The 26,528-nt window shown below is 40.4% G+C and overlaps 1 protein-coding gene across 1 annotated transcript in view; it reads left to right on the top strand.

The window, feature by feature from the left end:
- Positions 1-26,528, top strand: part of LOC143711855 (multiple PDZ domain protein) — a 62,706-nt gene that overhangs the window by 4,745 nt on the left and 31,433 nt on the right. Inside the window, 15 exon segments of the mRNA XM_077203938.1 lie at positions 6,468-6,668; positions 6,866-7,002; positions 7,110-7,323; positions 9,134-9,259; positions 9,378-9,569; positions 10,184-10,286; positions 10,383-10,456; positions 12,388-12,655; positions 12,838-12,897; positions 13,482-13,561; positions 13,772-13,918; positions 15,601-15,789; positions 16,412-16,558; positions 16,846-17,055; positions 18,025-18,105. Of these exon segments, the coding sequence (XP_077060053.1) occupies positions 6,468-6,668; positions 6,866-7,002; positions 7,110-7,323; positions 9,134-9,259; positions 9,378-9,569; positions 10,184-10,286; positions 10,383-10,456; positions 12,388-12,655; positions 12,838-12,897; positions 13,482-13,561; positions 13,772-13,918; positions 15,601-15,789; positions 16,412-16,558; positions 16,846-17,055; positions 18,025-18,105 (2,229 nt within the window).

Here is a 26,528-nt window from a genome sequence, read left to right as displayed (position 1 = left end):
CAGGGACCAAACTGGGGTTGTATAAGCTACTTACCTGAGCTGACCAATTAATCTGTACTGAAAGGAGAGAGAGGCAGGGGTCAACAAGTCACCAGAAGTTTCTGTAATGGTGGGGACTTTCCATTGACATCTCTTTTTTTATACTGAGCTATGGATTTTCTTTTCCCAACCCCTAAAGATTACCTTTGCTGAAACAAATCTGCATTTTTTATATTTTAATTAAGATTATTTACTATGTTAAACCTGACCGCGACACACCAAGTAGAAAGTGACAGAAATGCCCTGCAGGCATTGTAGTCTGCAACTGTAATGATCACCAGTGAGAGTGCCCGGGATTATCATCAGAAGGCACTCCAACCTGGACAATCACAACACATCCACAGACCCCATTTAGTCCAGTAATTTTATGAAAAAAGGTTGAACAAATTGCAACAGAAGCAAACTCAACTGATTTTGTATCCTCAATATGTCCTGAGTAAGGGAAAAAAAAGCCCAGAAGAATCCCATTAGGGGAAAGTTTCTAAAAAGACCCAAATATAGCCTATTCATACGCCTATTCATTCTTCTTCTCATGTGAACAGGGTAAAAAATGTAACCTTTAGGTATCACCATGAAAATTACTGAGTTGATTACTTGCATCAAGACAAACAAAAAATGTGTTACAAGTTTTTGAAATTGTTTGTTAACATGGACAAACGGTGCATAATCTAATTACATATCAACAATCTTTATTTATAAAGCACATTTAACACAATACAAATTGATCCAAAGTGCTGTACATAGTGCATAGCAGAACTACGCTATAAAAACAACAATTACAAGTTTCCAAAAGCTAAAGAATAAAAATGTGTTTTCAGAGTAGATTTAAAAATATCCAATGAAGGAGCAGACATCACATAAGGAAGAGCATTCCAAAGCTTAGGCCCAGCGACAGAAAAAGCCTGATCACCCTTTAATTTGTAGCAACATCGTGACACATTTAAAAGCAAGTTATTTGAAAATCGAAGTGCCCTAGCAGGACAGTATGGCACAATAAGATCACAAATGTACCTTGGTGCACAGCCAGACAACGCCTTATATACAAACATAAGGATCTTAAAATCAACTCTAAACTTAATGGGAAGCTAGTGAAGGGATGCCAAAACAGGAGAAATATGATCCCTCTTTTTAAGACCCAGTCAAAAGTCTTGCAGCCGCATTTTGAACAATTTGTAATCGTGATGGTGTACATTGAGGAAGACCACAATAAAGAGAGTTGCAATAGTCTAATCGTGATGTTACAAATGCATGAATTGCAACTTCTAAATCTTTGCTTGAAAGAACATTCTTCAACTTTGCAATGATCTTAAATGGAAAAAGCTTCCTCTAATAACAGCACTAATTTGTTTGTCGAAAAATAGTGAAGAGTCCAAGATCACTCCAAGGTTTTTGATTTTTGATATGTGCTAATTTGCATGAATACCCAAACAGACCTAAACATTGGGTATAGCCAGGTGAAAATGTCTTGTTGAATCTTGTTGACATATATTAGTAAAAGACTTACATTTAAGGTCTGAATGGAACCCAATTAGGCTACCATTGAACATTAATACATTGAGGCAGGAAGAAGTACTTTAGAAACCAGCCTTTATTAATTATTATTGCAGAGATGGGGTTTGGGGCTGGGTCAGTGGGACTGTTTCTGGGGGATGAGTCTGAGGGAAGAACAGGAGACAAGGGTAAGGAGAATGCAGAAGACAAAAGGTAGGTAAAATAAAAAGTGTCTGGATCAAAAAATCAAATTACGTACACAATGCACTCAATGCCCAAACCCCATCTCAGCAATAATAATTAATAAAGGCTGGTTTCTAAAGTATTTCTTCCTGCCTCTATGTATTAATGTTCAGGGGTAGCCTAAATGGGTTCCATTCAGACCTTAAGTCTTTTACTGTTATATGTCAACAAGATTCAACAAGACATTTTCACCTGGCTATACCCAATGTTCAGGTCTGTTTGGGTATTTATGCAAATTAGCACATATAAAACAAAAAATGTATTACAAGTTTTTTTTTTTTATTGTTTGTTAACATGGACAAACGGTGCATAATCTAGATTATGCACCGTTTGTCCATGTTAACAAACAATTTAAAAAAAAACTTGTAATACATTTTTTGTTTGTCTTGATGTAAGTAATCAACTCAGTAATTTTCATGGTGATATCTAAAGGTTAAAAATTTTACCCTATTCACGTGAGAAAAAGAATGAATAGGGCGTGAATAATAATCCCTAATGGGATGCTTCAGGGCTTTTTTCCCTTATTCAGGACATATTGAGGATACAAAATCAGTTGAGTTTGCTTCTTTTGCAATTTGTTCAAGGTTGACCCCCATTTTGGCTTAAAATGACTGGACTAATTCCCCATAATCCTTTGCCCAGACCATCATCCATTATCACTTTCACCTGTGTCTCATTATCCTGTTTAGCTCACTTTATGATTTCCGTTACACGAGAGTAGATGTTAAAACTTCATGCTGATTTGTACTCGGCTTTCGCCAAGATAAGCACCAACTAAGACATAGCTTTACAGTAACCTATGCTTCTCCATCCATTTACGCTTCTTTCCATAGAGGTCCTTCTCAAAAAATTAGCATATTGTGATAAAGTTCATTATTTTCCATAATGTAATGATAAAAATAAAACTTTCATATATTTTAGATTCATTGCACACCAACTGAAATATTTCAGGTCTTTTATTGTTTTAATACTGATGATTTTGGCATACAGCTCATGAAAACCCCAAATTCCTATCTCAAAAAATTAGCATATCATGAAAAGGGTCTCTAAACGAGCTATTACCCTAATCATCTGAATCAACTAATTAACTCTAAACACCTGCAAAAGATTCCTGAGGCTTTTAAAAACTCCCAGCCTGTGTCATTACTCAAAACTGCAATCATGGGTAAGACTGCCGACCTGACTGCTGTCCAGAAGGCCATCATTGACACCCTCAAGCAAGAGGGTAAGACAGAATGAAATTTCTGAACAAATAGGCTGTTCCCAGAGTGCTGTATCAAGGCACCTCAGTGGGAAGTCTGTGGGAAGGAAAAAGTGGGGCAAAAAACGCTGCACAACGAGAAGAGGGGACTGGACCCTGAGGAAGATTGTGGAGAAGGACCGATTCCAGACCTTGGGGGACCTGCGGAAGCAGTGGACTGAGTCTGGAGTAGAAACATCCAGAGCCACCGTGCACAGGCGTGTGCAGGAAATGGGTAACAGGTGCCGCATTCCCCAGGTCAAGCCACTTTTGAACCAGAAACAGCGGCAGAAGCGCCTGACCTGGGCTACAGAGAAGCAGCACTGGACTGTTGCTCAGTGGTCCAAAGTACTTTTTTCGGATGAAAGCAAATTTTGCATGTCATTCGGAAATCAAGGTGCCAGAGTCTGGAGGAAGACTGGGGAGAAGGAAATGCCAAAATGCCTGAAGTCCAGTGTCAAGTACCCACAGTCAGTGATGGTCTGGTGTGCCATGTCAGCTGCTGGTGTTGGTCCACTGTGTTTTATCAAGGGCAGGGTCAATGCAGCTAGCTATCAGGAGATTTTGGAGCACTTCATGCTTCCATCTGATTTCATTTTTCAGCACGACCTGGAACCTGCTCACAGTGCCAAAACCACTGGTAAATGGTTTACTGACCATGGTATTACTGTGCTCAATTGGCCTGCCAACTCTCCTGACCTGAACCCCATAGAGAATCTGTGGGATATTGTGAAGAGAAAGTTGAGAGACGAAAGACCCAACACTCTGGATGAGCTTAAGGCCGCTATCGAAGCATCCTGGGCCTCCATAACACCTCAGCAGTGCCACAGGTGATTGCCTCCATGCCACGCCGCATTGAAGCAGTCATTTCTGCAAAATGATTCCCGAGCAAGTATTGAGTGCATAACTGAACATAATTATTTGAAGGTTGACTTTTTTTATTTATTAAAAACACTTAGTTTATTGGTCGGATGAAATATGCTAATTTTTTGAGATAGGAATTTTGGGTTTTCATGAGCTGTATGCCAAAATCATCAGTATTAAAACAACAAAAGACCTGAAATATTTCAGTTGGTGTGCAATGAATCTAAAATATATGAAACTTTAATTTTTATCATTACATTATGGAAAATAATGAACTTTATCACAATATGCTAATTTTTTGAGAAGGACCTGTATGGTGATGAAAATCTCCTTCTGTCTAGTGTTAACACGCGTCAGCACACACAACGGCTGCAACCACAGTGCGGTCCCCCCATGACAACCGTCTGGATTGAGCTGAGTAGGGGACATCTCTAGGGTCTTCAAGTGGACACCTTCCGTCCTCAGTGTTTCGTCGACTAGCCCACGACACCTCAAGAGGGCTCGACAGTGACTCTGGTGTCCCAGAGTCACCCCCCTCCGTCCCCCACTCAACTCCGCCCAGCTTACTGACCTCTACATCCCTCCTGCTGCTGAGACCTAACCACAATCTCACAATCTCTCCGCAACCCAACCATACGCGCCAACCCGTTTGAATAAGGCTGTCGAGCCCCACTGGTGCGTTAATATGCAGTTTCAGTGTCAACGGTTCCGTATGGCATACCACCTACCGCAAAACACAATATCTGCCCAACCACCCGTCATTCACGCAATATACACAGGAACGTAATGACTGTAAATACTATACAACCTATACAAATAACCTACAGACTCTTCAAGTTTTCAAGAATTCTACGAAACCGTAGCATGGCGGCCTGTACACAGCCAGCTAGAATCTTTCCGTCTCAACCACAGCCAGTTGCTGATCCTTTCTGCTGCTTCAGATAAGTTCTTTACTGTGCGACGCAACAGCCTTATAATAGCCTGGTTTTCACTAGTGGTGGGCAGATCGAGGCTTCGTGAAACACTGAAACTGTTGAATTAAATGTGCCATATTGTGCCGAGGCTTCGAAACAATCCGCCACCCGTCTCAACGGTGACCCCTAGTGGTCAGAACAGTGTAAATGCAACAAAAACCCGGGTCAAACATGCATAAAAACACCTTTTACAATCTATTGCAAATTTTTTACTGAAAGTCAAATCTTTCAAATGCAATTATCTAATCATCTAAAAAGATTATCATGTGTAAACGTGTTCTTTTATCAATTGTTATGGTTTGTTTTGTTTGTCCTATGAATGGCTCTGCTAAACAGGCCAATAAGACTATTAACTACCTCGTTTTACCTCGTTTTGTCTCTTGGTTCTTGGATTTTTGTCAGTTTCTTGGATTCCCTTTTGCCTCTGACCCCTGCCTGTTTGTTTGTTTGTTTGGACTGCCTTCCTGTGCTTGACCCTTTGCCTGTGTTTGATTATGGTTCTGAATTACTCAAATAAACTGCATTTGGATCCTCAACCTTTGTGTCTCCGAGCAGTACGTAACAGCAGTAACTGTGTAAATCTCCAAGAAATAACATTATTTTTTAAATCAATTTTAGCGATTGCACTGGTTTGTGAACTACAAAATATTTGTGCTTTTCACCATTAAACTTGAAACATTGTAATGTAACCCACTTTTTTAAATTAAATATATTTACGCAAGCTACCAACCAGGTTGGAATAAACTGTTAGTTGGCAAACTGACTGAATTACAATAATGAGGTAATGCTATAACCGACTGACTTCAGTCATTTAGACATATGATACAATGTTCACATGTACCCTTGTTTATATTTTGAGAGAATGTTACTGTATGTGAAAAATTGAGCTATTAACGGTTCTAGGTATGAAACTGATCTAATCACTGCACTTTCTTTGTTACGTTGCCCCTAAACAAAAATACACTACTGTCAGTTTGGGGTCAGTAAGATTTTTTATAATATGTATTTTTTATGTATTATCTTATGCTCAGCAGAGCTTTGTTCATTTGATCAAAAATACATAAACAATTTTTTTTTTTTTACAATTTTGCCATTACTCCAGTCTTTAGTGTCACAGGATCCATCAGAAATCATTTTAATATTCTGATTTGGTGCTCAAGAACATTTCTTATTATTATCAATTCTGAAACAGTTTTGCTGCTTAATATTTTTAAAGAAACTGTGATATGATTCTTTGATGAATAGAAAGATCAAAAGAACAACATTTATTTGAAAAGAAATCTTTTGTAACGTTATAAAGTATTTTCTGTATTTTCTGCAATTTTTAAATATTTGATCACTTATTTAAATATGTAAATATACTATTTTTACTATACTATTTATCTATAGTGTGTCCTGTCTATCAGTTATACTCAATTTTGATTTTACCATAAGATAGATAAATAGATAGATAAAACTAAAGTGCACAAGGATCAGTAAAGATAAACACCATCTAATCTGATAAATCCTGTCTTAATAGTGTGAATTTTTACATCCGAACTTACATCCCAGTAAGGGCTTGCAAACTGCTGGTGCAACCCAGCTACCTACATCACTCTAGCTGTTTGTTTGTACAGGCTTCCCCCAGAACGCCGCCGCCTCAGTCTGTGAGTGATGATGCGGATGGTGTGAGAAAGTCCCACCCCTCATGCACTCTGAGATACAGAGATTCTTACCTCTCGGCCCAGCGGCACTATGACCGATGTCAATCCTCCAATCATATGACTTTTGACCCTTGCATCACAGAGGACATTTCAGTGCTGCAGTCCATGGCCCAGGTACTGTTCCTCTAAACACCCTAAACATCCTCTCATCCTGTGCCTCTAAACTGGAAACACAAGCCGTTAAAACCAACTGGGATACGTTATCATGCATTCTTTTAATAAATACTATAATTTCAGTACTACTGTCTCCTAAAACCAACAGATTGAATCTGTTCTTCTTTCTTATCCCAATTAATGTATTGCTCTTTCAGGGTCGGTCTGTGCTTAGTTTTGATCTGGAGAAGGGTGAAAGTGCTTTAGGCATCAGCATTATTGGCTTGGAGACTGAAGGCGGTGGAGGTCAAGGTATCTTCATACAGAAGATTCAACCAGACTCTGTAGCATACAGGTATAAACTGACAAGGATGCATTCAGTATAGCAAAACTTTACTGATTAGAATCGTATTATTCTTAGGATGATTTGAAACCATTCTTTACCCCATTCTCCTGTCTTAGTGATGGACGTCTCCATGAGGCTGATCAGATTCTAGCAGTGAACGGCAAGCTGTTTGAATCCTCTGTAACACAGGAACAAGCTGTCCAGATTCTTCAGGAAGCTGCTTCCATGGTAACCTTAACTATAGCCAGGGAACCAACCTCATCATTCAGCCCCCCACAGATGAGCCACACTCTTCCCAAAAATCTCTCTGCCCTTGATGGACAATTCAGTGTAAGTTTTTTTTTTTTCATCTTTATTATATCTTTGAATTTCCCAGAATGTGTAAAAAAGCCTGATTATGAAGAATATTTTGCTTCATATCCTGAACTGTATCTTATACTTATGCCTTATAGCTGCCTCACTTTGAAACACAGCTTAAATCTGTTACTGATCCACAGTTATTTGATTACATAACCACAAATGCATTACATCTAATGTTTTAAATTTTATACATTAGCTTTTTTATGTGAGGTTGATAGGATTGGTGTTTGCCGTGAAAGCAGTCTCATGTGACAGTACTCCACTGAAAGATTTCATTTTTACAATTAAGATAAAATGGAGCCTTCTCCTATAAGCAAGACTATTATAATACACTTCTGTTAAAAAGTTTGGAATTGGTAAGATTTTTAAAAAAAATTGAAAGAATTATCTTATGCATTGCTGCATTTAAAATTAAAAATACAATAAAGCTCTCATTTTTTAAATATTATAAATACACTTTAAATTAACTTTATCTATTTAAAAGATTTTTTAAAATGTCATTTATTTCTTTGATGGCAAAGCTGAATTCAAAGCAGGCATTACTCCGCTCTTCAGTGTCACATGATCCTTCACAAAAGACCAGCATTTGTAACAGTGTAGAAGTCTTGACTGTCTCTTTTAATCAATATAATGCATCCTGATTCTGAATAGAAGTATTCATTTATTTTCTTTTTTTAAAACATACTCCAAACTTTTGAATTGGTATTGTGAATGTGTAAATGGTTTCAAAAGTCTGAGATTAAAACTCTGAAATTTTGATTGGCTACTACAGCCAGGTGATGTCACAGACAGAGTATGTAAGGGTGCCTAGAAATAACATCATCAGAAAGGCTCACTGGAGTGGGATGCTTATGAACCACAAGGAATCGCTCATCCAGATTCCACTCTTTCAACTGACCAATCTAACTTCAGCTTTGCCATGGCACTGGTCATTACATCCACTAGCTCCTTGTATATGGAAGTGAGGGAGAAGACAGGTTCACTCAATACATCCGCCTCAACTCCCATAACATCTAGCTCCTCAAAACTAGATTGGGCCAATTAGCATACTCATTGCCGGATCGGAAGAAGCCGCTGAGCGGGCTTCCAAATCTGCCCTGATCTGGAAGCCTTTTTAAAACTCTTTAAAAAGATCTGCTCTTTTTAAAGAGTATGGGAGCCAGGCATCTGCACCCCATGGTTTAGGTCCCGCTGCTGCTGAGGCAACCCGGTGCGGAGCAACCAAGACATATAACGCAGAGATCGTGGCCATCATCAGGCGTTATATATCTCAGACACGGCGTGAGACATCTCCTAAACTTCGACAATCTTTTTTTTCACTTCAAACCACTAACAAACGCACTGACAAACAACGGGGTTCCTGAAAACAGAGAAGCTGATGAGGTTTTTTCTAGGCACCCTTATATACTCTGTCGGCGATCCTGTGAGATCACATGACTGCAGTAGCCAAAATCGGCATGTAACAGGCTTACGAGGAACGTTCCCTTAGCATCAACTCCAAGATGCAGTGTTGAGTTCCACTTCGAATGGGAACCATAGACTCTTAATGGCAGGTTCCACTGTGACTACCTACCCGATATAGTGTGACATGCACTGCTAATGGGGAACACAAGGTCAACATCTGTTGAATGAATTGTATATGTTTTCATTGGCAACAATGGTGGAAATGTTTAATTGTTTTGTTTGTAGCTATAACTAAGGTATTTGGCTATATGGAAAATGACTTATTATAAAATGGTTATATTATAAAATAAATGGCTATATTTTAAATCTGGTTTAGCAGCCTCGACAAATTCATCACATTGAGTTGAAGAATGACGGATCGGGTCTGGGCTTTGGCATTGTTGGAGGGAGGACTACTGGCACCATGGTTAAAACCATCCTACCTGATGGTATAGCTGGAAGGGTATGAGAGAATTGTCATGGATACACATACACTAGAATTTATGACATTTGGATTGTACAAACAGATTCAAATTAAAAGGAGTGTGGCCAAATCCCTTGACGTGTGTTTGTGGACACAGGACGGGAGATTGCGTAGCGGCGATCTTCTTCTCACAATTGGTGATGTGGACGTGTCCACCATGGGCAGTGAGGAAGTGGCACGTGAGCTCCGTCTGGCTGGTTCCCATGTGAGACTTATCATTGCCAGAGAAACCACTGATGGTGACCTCTCACCTACTATCGCCCAGCAACAGGACACTCAGAAGAAACAGGTGCAGAATGCTTTTGATCTTGAGTGTGTGTGTGTGTGTGTGTGTGTGTGTGTGTGTGTGTGTGTGTGTGTGTGTGTGTGTGTGTGTGTGTGTGTGTGTGTGTGTGTGTGTGTGTGTGTGTGTGTGTGTCCTGGTAAACCCTACATTATGGGGACAAAATTTCCCCACAAAGATGCCAATATCTGAAATCCTTATGTGGACATTTTTGGTCCCCATGAGGAAAATAGCTTATGAATCGTCCTTAGTGATGTTTTTTTAAATTTGGTATACCGGTATATGTAAATTTTGATGTTAACAGAAGAGCTCACCCAAAATAAATAAGTTCTGTTTTCATTTATTCACCTTTATGTCTTTCGTAACGCGTTTAATGTTCATTCTTCCTCCCTCACCACATTTATGGTGCTTTTTTGTCTTTTTTTTTTAAAGCTTGTCAGGTCACTCTGAACTGTCATTGTATGGAAAAGAGCTGTGTAACAATCCTTAATTATCTTGTGTTTCACAAAAAACACACATAAAAAATTATAAGTATTATACTGTATTATGTCTTTAAAAATACAAATTAATAAAAATGATGATGATGAGCCAATAATAAATTAAACATTATCCTTCTACAGGATTTAGCAGAGCAAAAGGAAAGAGAATTCAGTGTCAGATTCAATGACAGCAAAAATGGTTTGGGCATCAACATCTCTAAATCTGTGGAAAACATGTACAAAGGTATGATTTCATACTGTTTTCTTTCAGTAAGATGAGAGATTATTTTCCCATTCAGTCTAAGAATGTTAAACATTAAATGAACAATGGGTTTTTTAGAGGCCAGTGGATTTGAAGTAAAGAGCCTTCTGAAAGGAAGTGCAGTGAATCAGGATGGAGATCACATCATTGCTGTGAGTTACAAAATTAAATCTTATTTTTCACATCTTTTTAGATATTTTTAATGTCCTTGTCTGTGCATGCAAAGTACAGTAGTTCTAATGGTTTTAACCAATGTTTTTACTTTTTGTATACATTTTTCGAATTGTGTTACTAATCCTGTTGTTGCTGAATTTGTGTTTGTGTGTGTGTGTGTGTGTGTGTGTGGGGGGGGGGGGGGGGGGTGGGGGGTGGGGGGATGGGGGGGTACTGTGTGACGTGATGTTTGCATTGTAGTGTTTGCTTTTAGGCTAAATGGTGGCACTATGTAAGATTAATTACATTGTTAATTGTTTTGTGTTTGTATTTGTGTTCATGTCATTAGTCCAACCCTCATATTCTGTTTGGGGTCTCAGAGACTCTAAGGCCATTTTGTTATCTTGAAGTAATACTTAAAGGTAGGAAAGGCAATTTGTTTTATAAACACTTTTTGTTATACAGGTTGAACTCTCTTTACACCCTGATAGCAATCAATAATAGAAGTGGTCTAAATATTAAAACATGTACATATATCATCTGTGTAAGTCTAAGGACTTATGGTATAGCATCATACCATCATACCGAGTGCGATGGTATGCATTTGCATACCGCAAGTTGCTTTAGAGTTTTGTAAGTTGTTTATATTCATTATTTTTGTAATGTTATGTGCTTTGAAGGGAGGGTGGGATCTCATGTTTTCTAAGCTAACATGCGAATGCTAACCGCTTGTAATTGCCTACCATACCTTTAACAGTAGGGTGTTAGATTAATACTTCATGACTTTTCTAATGAAAGCTTATTATAAAGAGAATTTGAACTGGCCTCAATAACACACTTCAAACATCTTTGATAACATTTTTTGCATTACTTAGGTTTAGGGTTTTAAAGATCTCATATATGAAACTTATATAATAAATAATTCAATGACTTTTCACATGATAAGATTCTCTGACTGGTGCACAGTATACTGTAGAAATACACTTCTGTCAGTTGTTTATTGTCATTTCATTAATTGTATTTTTTCTACATACATGATGTGTTTTACCAAAGTCAAATTGACCACAAGCAATGTTAAATGAATTTATACTAGTCACATTTATGAAAAATACATACCTGCTTTGCGGTAAAACAGAGGGATAAAGCATTTAGGCATGGGTAGATCATTCCTGAAGTATCAATATTTTCAATATTGATGTTGTAGCTAGAGTTATTTAGCATAAAAATCAATGCTTTGGAGTGAAAAAATGAATAGTGTTAGCCAATGGTTGTTTAAGATTGCTTATGTCTTTCAGCATTTCTGTGTGTTAAGATAAATGGCTCCACATACATCATCTGAGCTATTTCACACTAAAGATGAAGCTAAATGTGAAACTATAATAAAAATGTGATATTATAATGGGTTTTTGGAGAAAGAAAATAACAAGATTGAACAGTTCTATAATTGTTGTTAATGATAAACAAAAACAGAAGCAGTTTAGACCCCTTAAATGATAAAGGAAAGGATGGATGTCAAATATAATGTTAAAAGGCTATAATTACACTTTTTATCCTCAAAAGTTGCAAATATTTTCCATTTCAATATCTGCATTATTGGCCTTATAGTACTTGATATCAGATCGAACTGAAAATAAGGGATATTGCCCAAGGCTACAGTAATAATAGTCTAATCGTCTGGGTTTTGATTAGGACAGTGGAACTTATTTGACATGAAAATAGGATTTGTTAAAGAACATGAGGGATAAAGACAACAATAACTTGACAACAATAACTGTGAATAATACTAACTAATGAGTAACAAATCACAGGTTTTGCATTTTTTTGGTTTAAATATGACAACTAAGGGACAACTAAGGAACTAAATATGACAACCTTTTTTTTTATTGAAAGACAAATCTTCAAGTGTGTGTGCGTGTGTGTTTGTTTTCAGGTGAATGGGCAGTTCTGCAGTAAACAGAAAGCGGAGGAGATTCTGAACATGACTGGCCAACAAGTGGAGATCTCTCTTCTGAGAAAAGGCTCACCATCTGAAACGCAAACAACCCCCACCATGTCCACAATCTCCCAGAGACCCTTAACCCCTCTGGGTCTCGATCCCCCACCACTGCCTCCATGTGTAGTTCAGCCAAAGCCCGTTCTGGCCCTAGGGAAAGTTTTCTATACTGAACGCCGGGACCTCAACTTCAACAGAAAGTGCTGTAAGTGAAACTCTTGTCACTTCGGTTTATTTACACTCATTCACACTGTGTTTGATTCATGAGTTCTGTTCACTCTCTGTGTGAAGTCTGTTCACTCTCTGTGCGAAGTCTCAGTAACTTTGTTGCCCTTATTTGATTCTAATAACAGCTTCTGTTTCTGTTTGTTCTTTCTATGAGCTCAGTTGAGTCGAGGCAAGCCTGTTATTTTGAGTCCAAGATGAAGAGAAATCACTGGTCGTCATGTAAGAACTGAACACATTGTGTATTATAGGTTATTTAAACTTGAATGTCTATGGACTATTTGATTAACACTCATTTATACTCGTACCTCAGGTTTGTTAGTACACTGGTAAAACATATACTATAATATACTGAAATATTTGCTATTTAAGCATTGCTTGCAACAAAAAAAAGAATAATTTTAGCTAGGCGTCTTTAATAGTTTCTACCAAGTAACTGATAAATGCTTTTACTACAAAATACTGTTGTTTAATTGTATGAATTTGACAAAGAATTTTTGTCCATGTTAAACCTAAAGTTAAACCTTAAAAGATAAAACATATATTTATTGTGATATCCTAACTGTGCACCATTATATTTTTAGCATTTTATTTATTTAGATTTTTTTTTTTATTATTATTATTATTCCCTGCTGTCTGGTCAATGGTAATCGACGCCATTTTGCAAGCTATAAATAAGCCCAGAATGTTCCTTACAGGTTTTTTTTTTTTTGGTTTGCATGCATTGTCTTTCGAAATTTGTAGTCTGTTCTCCACAGTCAACTTGTCATTTATTTATTAGCTGTGTGAAACATTTATTGTTTCAGTTTGCAAATTGTCTGACGAAGAGGAGAAAACACTGAAGGAGAAGTGGCAAAGCAAACTGGGTCCTCAGTATGAAGTGATGGTGCGTCTCATTTGTATTCTCTCCTGTTTAGCTGACAGTTATTTTTCACAGCTAAGATTTGTGAGTGTGTCTCCGCATATATTTATGTTCATTGTGTGCTTATTTAGTATATGCCGTTTTGTGTTCCGTCCATCCATCCATCCATCCATCCATCCATCCATCCATCCATGTATTTATACTGTATTTACATTGTATCATGTATGTATGCAGGTGGCCCAGGTACAGAAATTCATTGAGAGCGGTGGTCTTGGTGTGAGTTTGGGGGTTAAGGAAGGTCATCACTATATCTGCTCTATATTGCCAGAGGGTCCGATGGGACAGACAGGAGTCATACGGCCTGGAGACGAACTGATAGAGGTTCACCTGATATTATAATTTAAAAGCGAATGTCCACATAGTTGTAGTATATTTCACATATTTTTATATATATAATTCAATTCAATTCAATTCAAATTTATTTGTATAGCGCTTTTCACAATACACATTGTCTCAAAGCAGCTTTACAGAAATTGCATTTCGGAAATGTACATAGAAAAATACAGTTAGTTAATCAAGTATTAATTTATGGCATAACATATCGCCGGCTTTGAGTCGTCTCTTCACAGGCGTCGAGTCGTCTCTTCACAGGCGTTGGGGCATCTGAAGTCTCCGTGAGAGGCTGGATACAAACTGGAGCTGACGAACGCTATTTACCTCGGGACTAGCGTCCCGAGATAACAGCAGAAAGGCAGATGGGAAATAATTAGCATAGCTGATGTTCATAATGTTAATGCATTCGAACCGATTCAGCAGTATCAAAGGTTAAGCATTAAGTGAATGCTTGGTTAAAGAGATGCGTCTTTAATCTAGTTTTAAACTGGGACAGCGAGTCTGAGGCTCGTACAATATCAGGAAGGCTATTCCAGAGTTTAGGAGCTAAATGCGAGAACGCCCTCCCTCCTTTAGTGGACTTAGATATCCTAGGAATGACCAGAAGCCTCGAATTGAGTGATCTTAAAGAGCGCGATGGATTGTATGGCGATAGAAGGTCTGTTAAATACACAGGAGCTAAACCATTTAGGGCTTTATAGGTCAGTAGGAATACTTTGTAATTGATACGTAACTTAATAGGTAACCAGTGTAGAGATGATAAAATAGGTGTTATATGATCATATTTTCTTGATCTAGTAAGAACTCTAGCAGCTGCATTTTGCACTAACTGTAGCTTGTTAATTGAGGATGTAGGACAGCCAGCTAATAAAGCATTACAGTAATCTAGTCTCGAGGTCATGAAAGTATGAACTAACTTTTCTGCATCAGAAACAGATAGCATGTTGCGTAGCTTAGCAATGTTTCTAAGGTGGAAAAAGGCTGTTCTTGTAATATATGAAATATGATTTTCGAAAGTCAAGTTGCGGTCTAGTATAACACCCAGGTCTTTTACTGTAGTGGACAAAGTAACAGGACATCCTTCTAAATTAAAGTTGTATTGTAAGGGATTTTGTGGGTAGTTTTTTGGACCAATAAGTAGTACCTCCGTTTTATCTGAATTTAATAGCAGGAAATTACACGTCATCCAGCATTTTATATCATTTAGACACTCTGTCAATTTAGATAAGTTAGTGTTTTCATCTGGTCGTGATGAGATATATAATTGAGTGTCATCAGCATAACAGTGGAAATTAATTCGTGTGGATTATAATTCGTGTGGAATATAATAATTAATAAACATCTTTTATATACCTGAAAAAGTAAGCTAATGTATATTTGGTTACACTTCAAAGTCAAACAAGCATTACACACAGATAATACTGTTGTTTATAGATTACGCTGTTGTAATCCCTTATCATAAACCCTGCTAACACATGCATGCATAATAACCAAAAGTGCTCATCTTCCTTTCTGCATTCTGTTTTTTATGCATAGCACTTTAGTCAATGCTGACTGCACATGAATATCAATCATCACAGCTGCTTAAAAATAGCCCTTCCTGTCAGTAGAAAAGCCCAGAGGATCAGTTCAGCAGAATAAGCGAGTTGATGTGTTTGTTCTTTCTGTAGGTGAACGGGTTCTCTCTGATTGGTGAGACACACAAGGAAGTTGTGTGCTTGCTGAAGGAACTTCCTGTGAATGTTTGTGTGGTTTGCAGTCGTCTCATCCCACCCACAGTCAGTGAGGAAGACGACGATGATGATGGTGATGATGTACAACTCACCCTCAAGGAGCTGCTTGCAGAATTTAATGAAAAGGTTTGCTGTGTGTGTTTGTGCATCATGATATTTAAAAGAAAAATGTATATGCTTGTGCAACTTATTACTCTTGTGAAAAATAATGTGTGCTTAATTGTAAAGTGCACTTATTGTGTACTTCAAATCTTAAGGGTACATTTTCAAAAAACTGTTCTTGTAGATTAAAGACCATATAAGAGAGTAAACTTTCATGACTATGTTTCTTAACACACTTAAGTACACTTTTAAAATGTGCACTTAATGTCAAATTAAAAGTTTTGCTTTAAAGTATGTTTTAAATCATGTTCTAATAATCTTTTGACACTTATTAAAGCACATGTAAAGTTCTTTTAAAGCTTTTCTTCTGTGGAACACGAAGTCTGAAAACATTTACTGGGTATTTTATGAGGAATTGCAATGAATAGAGGCTGGAGCTTTAAAAAAAAAAGCACCATTAAAGTATACTTACTGAAAGCAGAATGCCTTGAACGACCACTCAGAAACAAGTATTCCCAAGAAACATCTAGTATACAAAAAGATAAATTAAATATAAATTGATACCATTTTCCTTTTTCAAATGAGCAAACATGATTCCACACGTTTCATTGCAAAATAATACTGATTTGTCCACTTTTTCTCACAGGCCGAGCAGAACTCATTTGGGAGAACTCATGAATGGAAGACAGAGGCTCCTGTGCTATCCCATAAGGCCATGTGGGAGAATGAGATTCAAGTCTATGAGCTGCAGAAAGACGATTCTGGCCTGGGATTCAGTATACTAGACTACCAGGTGTGTGTGTGTGTGTGTGTGTGTGTGCGTGTGCGTGTGCGTGTGCGTGTGCGTGTGCGTGTGCGTGTGCGTGTGCGTGTGTGTGCGTGCGTGCGTGCGTGCGTGCGCGTGTGTTTATATACCAGTACAACAATAACAAGAGAGCAGCAGAGTTTGAGCTCCACATCTCTTGGTTTGGAGAGTCCCAGTTGGTTTGAAATCCTTCAACAACATGGCAGCAGTGTCTCCTAATTTATTACTATTCTTCTCTTTCTCTCTTGCGCTGTCACTTTCTGAAACTCTCTCAGGACCCCATGAACCCAGGGCATACTGTGATAGTGATCCGCTCTCTTGTAGCAGGCGGTTTGGCAGAGAGAGATGGCCGTTTGTTGCCAGGCGACCGGTTGATGTTTGTAAACGGGACTGACTTGAGCCACGGAAGTCTAGCTCAGGCCGTTCATGTCCTGAAAAGCACTGCTTTGGGCACTGTACGCATTGGAGTTACCAAACCCTTACTAGTAAGTATCTCCAATCACAAGCCAGACAGCATCAATCTCAACCTTGGGCAGTGTAGGATAAGTTACTGTACTTGTATGTAATGAAAAATCAAGTAAAATATTCTTACTAAAATAATTTTTATTAAGATTAAAAATTTAAAAGATCATTTTTTATAAAATATGTATTATTTATTCTTATTAGTAATTTTATTAGTAATTATTATTATTATTTGTTTCCAATCAAGCTGTAATTAGTGTGAAGATGTTTAGTTTTATTTAATTGTGTGTATGTATAATACAAAAAATGCTAGCTATGAAATTCGCAAGATAAAGCATTCAGCCCTTTTATTCTTATGTTATTTTCATTATCATCACTTCCACCATAGAATGAATGGTAATTTGTGATTTGGTTGACTTGGAAGTGACTTCATTCATTCATTCATTCATGTACTATTGGACATTGGATCTTTAAGAAATTAAACTCACATAAAACCAACTTTAATTGTCTGCTATCAAAGTTCCCACAGAAGAAGCTTTCTATGTACTGAACATCTTCTCATTTGTTTTAGAATGATATCACAGTTTTGCCTGTGTCATCTTGTTTATATTCCAAGTCAGTTTACTGTTTATGATCTGAGCTCTGGTATTATTAGTCTAGATCTACTTTAGTCTGATGGTGGTCTTTGTTTTTAGTCTCTCTTTTGTGAACCTGGTCTCAGTCACTGTGGCTCATGAGTCTCTGATTACTGGAATCTTTCAATAATTAATGTCTCTTGAATTCTAACACCAGCCTCCTAAAACAAGAGGTGCATTTGTGTTTATGTGTTCCGTGGTTCCGTAATCTGGTTTAGCTAGTCCTGGGGAAACGTCTTTTCTGTTTCTTATTGGAGTTAAGAGTCTGCAGAGTGCATATGTGATTGTATCCAGGCAGAGAGTTGAGTGGAACAAGAGTTTTGAGTGGGAGATTTATTATGACATTGTCATTGACAGGAAAATGACACCCAGGACACAGGAGCAGATGTAACAGGCAACTGCCACTCAGAACATAACAACCAGCACAGCAATTTGCAGGTGGGCTACATATTTGCTTTACCTGTTATAATACTAATGTGATCTGTTTCATAACAGTTCTGTGGTGTCTTAACATCTGACCACCAGCTCTTTTCACAATGGCTTTTGTTTTTCAAGCTTCAACATGGTAGATTTGTTGGTTGTTTAAGGCAAAGTCTAAAGTTTAGATTTCCCACTTCAAAATGATAGACTATTGTGGTGTCCTACAGCCGTCGATTTTGTAAACATTGGTTGTTTTTAATTATTTGCACTTAAGCAGTCAGTAGGCCAAAGAGAAAGTTTTTTTTTTCCACTGACCTAATTTAGTTTGGTCATTCTAGCTGCCAGGGTTTAACTGGGGAGGATATTTGTTGACAGGATTTGTGTGACATCATCTCTTATTCACATGATGGTTTTGGTTTACACACGTGTGTACAGCATTTGCCGTCTGATTGGCTCGTTGAGAGTAAATCTGAACATTTTGAATAAAACTTTTTGCTACTTCTGGGCCAGCCGTAACAAATTAATGTGCACTCTCTCACAAAGATAATGTAAAAACAAATATAAATTTATTAACAAAAATATAGTGAAAACCAGAAACAAAGGGATTAAATTCAGGAGTGGACAAGGCCAAAATAACAAACAAAAATAACTAGTATTAGTACCTTCAAAATTCCCTAAAAGAAAACACATTAAAAAAAAATACAACAAATATTCCCTTACTCCCTTAACCCAAAACATAGAACAAACAATATATGTAAAAGAAATGGCATCACACTCCCTACTTCCTTTAATATGATGGTCTTCGCGGTCTATTGGACCCCAAATGACTTTTGCTCAAATTAAAAAAAAAAAAATATCTTTGTCCAAATGGTTTGAAACTTTCTACGGCTCTCAACACTTTCTAGATCTACAACAAAAATTTCTTTTTTTTATGATATCTGTTTTTATGTTGGCGTGACAAAAATAGTCACACTCGTGGTCTTCGCGGTCTATTGGACCCCGCAATCAAAATAGACAAAATAACATCATCAAAATCAGAAACAACGTAGAACACATAGACAGAAATGACAGAAATAAAGTGGCACACTTCCAACAATGCAAAAAACATCCACAATCCAAAATTATCATGCTCACCACAGGCGCACATACACACACAAACACACACATAAAGAGGAATACATTTATACAGGAATACATACAGACTATAAAAACTGTTCTCTTATCATTTGTAAAATAAAATAATCTAAAATGCAGAACCACCAGAAAAATAAATTGGTAACACTTAGACGCATTGAAAATGTGCGCGGAAACACACACACGCAAATAGCATATAATGGAGCTCTATAGCCATCTAGTGGTTAAAGTGATTTATTACAAATTTTAACATGTATTTTCCAAAAAATGGGCAAAAATCTTACATTAAACCTTGTAAAATTATCCATCGTATCCCCAGGAATGAAAGTTAGAAATCTGGGTCTTTTATAAAGTTTATTTAACATAAAATGCTGTTTTTTTGTAAAAATCCTATTTAATTAAATATTTCTTTATTTATTTATAGACATTTTTTAAAAATCATAAATTCTACAAAAACTGCACAAATGTTGAGTAAAAACATTAATGAACCGAGTAAAATTATATTTAAAAAAAAAATATATTGTTCGGTTACAAAATTAAATGTTGTTGTCTGGGGTCCTACAGACCCTGAAGACCACGATTGTGACTTTATTTTGAAGACCATCAGAGAGTTAAACTCGGTATTTACAAATAATATTTACAAAATATAAATTAAAGCAAAAGTAATTCAAAACAGCAAACTAAGAATTATAATTCGAATAAACAAAAGAAATTTTTACAAAGTGCACACAATCACAGAGAAAACCAAGACAGAGCAAAACAAATGGCACACATTCGACCTTCATAGAGTGTTTGGGGTGGTCCTTTCCACCGGAACCAAAACTAGACCAATCAGGACCTCTGCTGGCTTGAGTGCAGGCCACACCTTCTCCTGCAACAAACACACATTTCTAAAAGACATAAAGGCAGGAACACACCAAGCCGACGCCGACGAACTAGCGCAGATGAAAGCCGACTGTGTTGTCGCCTCGCATCGGGGTAAAAAGCTGTACTTGAACACACCGAGAGAACGTCTCTGGTTACTTATGTAACCCTAGTTCCCTGAAGGGAAAGAGACGGAACGTCATAGGCGGGTGACGTCATCGACCAGGAAACTATATAAGCACCCCAAAACACAAGCGCGCCAGCTTCTGATAAGACTGAAGCAAGTGCTCACGGGCATGCTGGGAGTATGGCATAGACACGCAGCGTCTCGTTCCCTTCAGGGAACTGGTGTTATATACGTAACCAGAGACGTTCCCTGTCAGGGAACTCGAGCTGCGTGACAACGCTTTGGGAACGCTAATACCAACGTCGCCATACGAGCAAGTATCCGTCGTGTGAAGTCAGAGCGCACATTCGGACGAAAGCACCTGCGCCCCTGGAGTGGAGCTGAAGTCGAGATGATAAAACTTCGCGAATGTGTGCGGTGAGGACCAGCCTGCCGCATCACAAACATCCTGGATTGATACTCCTGACAGGATAGCCTTAGAGGCAGCCATACTCCTGGTTGAATGAGCCCGGACAGCCAAAGGAGAAGGCTGACCGGCAGACTCATAGGCAAGTGAGATGGCCTCGACCACCCACTTGCTCAACCTCTGCTTAGATACTGGACAGCCCTTCTTAGGGGGTCCAAAGCAAACGAATAGCTGTTCACTCTTTCATTTATACGTACGCATCTAGGACCCTAACAGGGCAAATCAGATTTAGTTTCTCTTGGTCCGACGTCAGAAATGGAGGAGGACATAAAGCCTGCAGTACAATAGGCCTGACCACATTAGTTGGTACCTTGGGAACGTATCCCGGCCTAGGGAGGAGGAAAGCCTTCACCATGCCTGGTGCAAATTCCAAGCACGAGGGAGAGACCGACAGAGCTTGGATATCTCCTATTCTTTTTAATGTAGATATAGCCAGAAGAAAGATAGTTTTAAGAGTGAGGAATTTCTCCAAAACTTCTTTAATGGGCTCGAACGGTGCTAGAGAGAGACCTTCTAGAACAGTGGTCGCCAACCTGTCGATCGCGATCAACTGGTAGATCTTTATCACTGTCCCAGTAGCTCCCGAAAAAAAATCCAACATTTTTTTAATCCAACTGCTTTATTTATTTTAAATGAAGTGACCAATCAGACAAGAGAAGAGCGCCCGTAGCTCCCGAAAAAAATAGTTTTACGTTTTGCATGCATCTTTTTTTTTAATCCAACTGCTTTATTTATTTTCAATGAAGTGACGAATCAGATAAGAGAAGAGCGCCAGTAAGTTAACTGTCGCAAACGTCAATATGGATCTCCATGGTCATAGCCCGTGGCCGTGAGGTAACAGTCAAACTAGAATGCCGGAGGCTACACGAAAGAAGGCAAAAACATACCATTTTCATCCAGAATGGGAACAGAAATTTCTTTTCACCTTGGTAAAAGATAAGTGTGTATGTATGTTGTGCCACCAAAAACAATCATTATGTAAAAGAGTTAATTTGGAGCGTCACCACAATACCAACCACCCGAAATTTAAAGATCGCTACCCACCAAAGAGCGCCATCCGTGCAAGGAAAGTTGACGAGCTGAGATCTGAGTTGAAGGCCCAGCAATCACTTTTTACAAAATCTTCTGATCAAAATAAGGCTGCGACTGAAGCATCGTTTCGTGTAAGTCACTTTCTGGCTAAAAACAAAAAGCCTTTTACGGATGGCGAAATATTCAAGGAAGCAATGTCCATTACTGCAGAGACTATTTTCAAGGATTTCAAAAACAAAGACGACATAAAAGCCTCACTCCGTGCTGTTGCTCTCGGCCCTGATTCAGTGACAAGGAGGGTCGAGTCACTGTCAGAGGACGTGGATTGACAGGTGTTAAAGGATCTGTCACTCTGTGAATATTTTTCACTGCAGTTCGATGAATCTCTGGATGCAGTGGACGCAGCTCAGCTTGTTGTTTTTGTTAGAATGGCTTTCCAGGATTTTACAACGAAAGAGGACTTCCTCACTCTTTTGCACTTAAAGGAGAGAACACGAGGTGAGGATATTTACAATTAGTTTAAAAAATATGTAAGAGAAAATGATATCCCCATTCATAAACTGGTAGCAATTACCACCGACGGAGCACCGGCGATGCGTGGTGTGCGCCTTGGTTTTATAGCACTGTGCCGTAATGACCCTGATTTTCCCGACTTCAAGAATTATCATTGTGTAATTCATCAGCAGGCCTTGGCAGGGGAAGTTGTGGACTTCTCTCACGTAATGTCATTGGTGGTCAAACTAATAAACTCGATACGAGCAAAAGCACTTCAGCGTCGCTTATTCAAGGCGTTACTGGATGAGCTCGATGCCGCGTACGGAGACCTACTACTTCATGCTGATGTGCGCTGGTTGAGTCGCGGGAAAGTGCTTCAGCGGTTTGTTGACTTACTGCCTGAAATAAAGACATTTCTGTCTGCAAGAAACGAGGAGCACAAGGAACTGTCAGATGATGCGTGGCTGTGTGACCTGGGGTTCCTCACAGACTTGACCGCAAAGCTGAATACACTCAACAACGAGCTCCAGGGAAAAGACCGAAACCTGCCCCACATGATCAGCGCATAAATGCTTTTAAGTCTAAGCTCTGTGTTTGGATCACACATCTTAAAAATGGGAGGCTAACACACTTTCCCAACCTGGAAAAAATGTCACAGAGCATTAAAGACAAGGATGTTTTTCACCCTGAGAAATACTGTGCTTACTTGGAAAAAGTTGCAACAGAGTTCCATATGCGTTTTGGTGAGTTAAACGAAATGAAATGTATTGCTGCGTTTGTTTCAAACCCGTTCATGCTCATTGATATAGAACAGGTTGCAGCCAAATTCCAGCAAGTATTTTCTTTGTCAAGTGGAGTTGACATGGAGATGGTTGATTTGCAAAATGACATTGAGCTGAAAGCCAGATCAAGGGACAGTGACTTTTGGGGACTTGTCAACAGAGAGAAGTCTTTTCTTTTGTCTTTTTCTATCTATTCTTCAATAGGTAGATCTTGCCTTTCATTAAGGCCGAGGTCAGGGATCTTCAGCTTGAAAAGGTTGGTGACCACTGTTCTAGAACAACCGCCAGGTCCCAGGTCGGCACCCTCGTGCGAACTGCTGGCCTCAGCCTCAGAATGCCACGAAGGAAACGGGTAACAAGTGGGTGTCTCCCGAGAGAAGCACCACTCAAAGGGACGTGGTAAGCAGATAAGGCCGCCACATACACCTTCAGTGTGGAGTGGGATAACCCTGTGGAGAAACGCTCCCAAAGGAATTCCAGCACTGCACCCACCGGGCAGTTAACTGGGTCTAGCTGGTGTTCTCCACACCAAGAGCTGAACATTTTCCACCTCAAGGCACATAATTTCCTAGTGGCCGGAGCTCTGGAGTGGAGGATGGTCTCCACGACCTCAGTCGAGAGACCAGATTCTATGAGCTGGGCCCCCTCAGAGGCCAAGCCCACAACCTCCATAGATCTGGGCGGGGTGAAGTATCGACCCGCTCGCCTGAAAGAGAAGGTCCCTCCTCATCGGAATCTCCAGAGGAGAGCTGTCAAGGAGAGAAATTAGGTCCGCAAACCAAACTCGGGCCGGCCAGTACGGGGCTACCAACAGTAGACTGACCCCGTCCCGGCGAACCCTCTCCAGAACTCCTGGGAGCAGAGCAATCGGGGGAAATGCGTTCAGGCGTGACCTCGGCCACTCCTGTACCATCGTGTCCAACCCCAGAGGGGCTGGAGGACTTAGGGAAAACCACAGTTGGCAGTGTGATGTTTCCCTGGATGCAAATAGGTCTACCTCGGCACGACCGAAATGTTTCCATAGGAGCTCCACCACCTCGGGGTGGAGTCTCCACTCCCCGGGCCTCAGCCCCTGCCTCGACAGGATTTCTGCCCCCTGATTCAAATACCCCGGGATATAAATCGCCCTCAGTGAAAGAAGCTTCCCCTGGGACCATAGAAGGATCTGGCGAGCCAGCTTGTATAACTGGCGCGAACGCAGACCCCCCTGATGGTTTATATAAGAGACCACCGATGTGTTGTCTGACCGGACAAGAACATGGTGACCTCTCAGGTCTGGGAGGAAGTGTTTCAGAGCCTGAAACACCGCCATCATTTCTAGACAATTTATGTGCCAATGAAGATGATGGTCCTGCCACAGACCCTGGGCCGGGCGACCACTCATGATCGCCCCCCAGCCTGTGAGAGAGGCGTCCGTCGTTAGTGTTACACGACGACACGGAACCCCCAACACAGGACCTAGGGACAGGAACCAAGGTTCTTTCCACATAGCCAGAGCACGGAGACACCGTCGCGTGACCCTGATCTTGCGGAGCGGGTTTCCACTCGGGGAGAACCCCTTGGTCCTGAGCCACCACTGCAGTGGTCTCATGTACAGCAGGCCGCAAGGTATAACGTTGGACGCTGCTGCCATCAGACCCAGAATCCTCTGATATTCTTTTACAGTGAGTGACTGGCCTAGCTTTGCCTGTTTGACGGCTAAGAGAATCGAAGCTATACGAGCAGGAGACAGACGTGCCTGCATCGTCGTAGAATCCCAAACCACGCCCAGAAAAGTGGTCCTCTGTACTGGAGAAAGCACACTCTTCTTGGCGTTGAGCCTCAACCCCAACTTTTTGATATGGGCGAGAACGACATCTCGATCCCGAATCGCCTGATGCTCCGATTGAGCCAGAATCAACCAATCGTCGATATAGTTTAAAATGCGGATGCCCTGGAGTCGCAGCGGAGCCAGAGCTGCATCCATACATTTCGTGAAAGTTCGGGGAGACAGTGCTAGGCCGAACTGAAGAACCCGATACTGGTACGCTTCGCCCCCGAAAGCGAACCTCAGGAACTTCCTGTGTTGTGGAAGGATGGAAATGTGGAAGTACGCGTCCTTTAGATCTATCGTGATAAACCAGTCCTCGGACCTGATCTGAGACACGATCTGCTTGAGAGTAAGCATTTTGAATTTGAGCTTCCCTACTGAGCGATTTAACAGGCGCAGATCTAAAATTGGACGCAACCCCCCATCCTTCTTTGGAACGATGTAATATCGGCTGTAATAACCCAACTCTCTGCTGGGAGGAAGAACTCGTTCTATAGCCTCCTTCAGCAGGAGAGTTTTCACCTCCTGTTCCATAACCAGAGCCTGCTCGGGGCCCACCACTGTGGGCAGAACCCCTCTGAAGCGAGGCGGGCGTGATCTGAACTGAATCGCGTACCCCTTCTCGATAGTCTGCAGGACCCAATGAGATACATTTGGAAGGCTTTTCCACTCTGCCAAAAAATCTACTAAGGGTACCAGTCTCTCGAGACTGGCCTCTGGAATATTTTGAGTGGCAGACACAGTGCCCTGTAACGGCGCACCGGCAGGGAACAACTGGTCTGACCACTCTAAACCGCTCCTTAGAGCGGGCGAGCGTCCCTCGGGAAAGCGCTCGCTGGGACCGTCTACGCATTGGCACGCAGGCGGGGTTGGCAGAACGGGCCCCTGAGGGCACTGAGAGAGAACGGGCGCTGTGTACTGCAGCGAACACCTTTCTCTCTTGGTGGGGACCACCCTCAGTACCCTGAAGTTTCTGGCGTCAGGGCTTCTTCTTCGACGAAGCCTTCCTGGCGACAATAACCGTCCTCAGATCGGCCTTGTCCCTGGAAGACCTCGTCTGAGAGCGCCGCGCCTCGGCCCAGTCTTGCTGGGGAGGAGCACGAGACGCGACGCTCCTTTTCTGTTGCGCCGGTGTGAGGAGCTACTCGACGGCCAGGGCTGCTCCCGCCCAGCAGCCCCGGAGACATGAACACGGAGGGGGAGAAATTTCTGGAGCGCCGCCGCCTGCTTTTTCTCTTCCTGAAACCTCTCGATGACCGAATTCACTGAGTCACCGAAGAGGCCAGCAGTTGAAAGCGGGGCGTCCAGGAGAAAAGATTTTTCCTTTTCTTTCATGTTGGATAAATTCAACCATAAGTGTCTCTCCGTTGCCACCATGGCTGCCATAGAACGCCCCACTGATTTGGCCGTCTCCTTGGTGGCACGGAGAGATAGATCTGCTGCCTGACGTAATTCTCGAATTACGTCAGCACTAATTTCATCCCCCTCACTCATATCTTTTAATAGGTCTGCTTGATATGCTTGTAATATCGACATAGTATGTAAGCACGCTGCCGCTTGACCTGCCGCCGAGTAAGCTTTGCCCACCAAAGCCGAGTTATTTCTTAATGGCCTTGTGGGCAATGCCAGTGTCTTAAATGACGATGCCGTATCTGGAGATAGATGGCTCGCTAGCGTTTCTTCAGCCTTATCGCCCCATAACCATAATTCTTAGCCCCAGAAATATTTGAA

The sequence above is a fragment of the Siphateles boraxobius genome, unplaced genomic scaffold (assembly GCF_051911475.1).
Source record: "Siphateles boraxobius isolate OS27281-9 unplaced genomic scaffold, OSU_SipBor_1 119, whole genome shotgun sequence".
NCBI lineage: Eukaryota > Metazoa > Chordata > Actinopteri > Cypriniformes > Leuciscidae > Siphateles > Siphateles boraxobius.
Note: the sequence above shows the minus strand (reverse complement) of the source record. Positions and strands in the feature narration are given on the sequence as shown.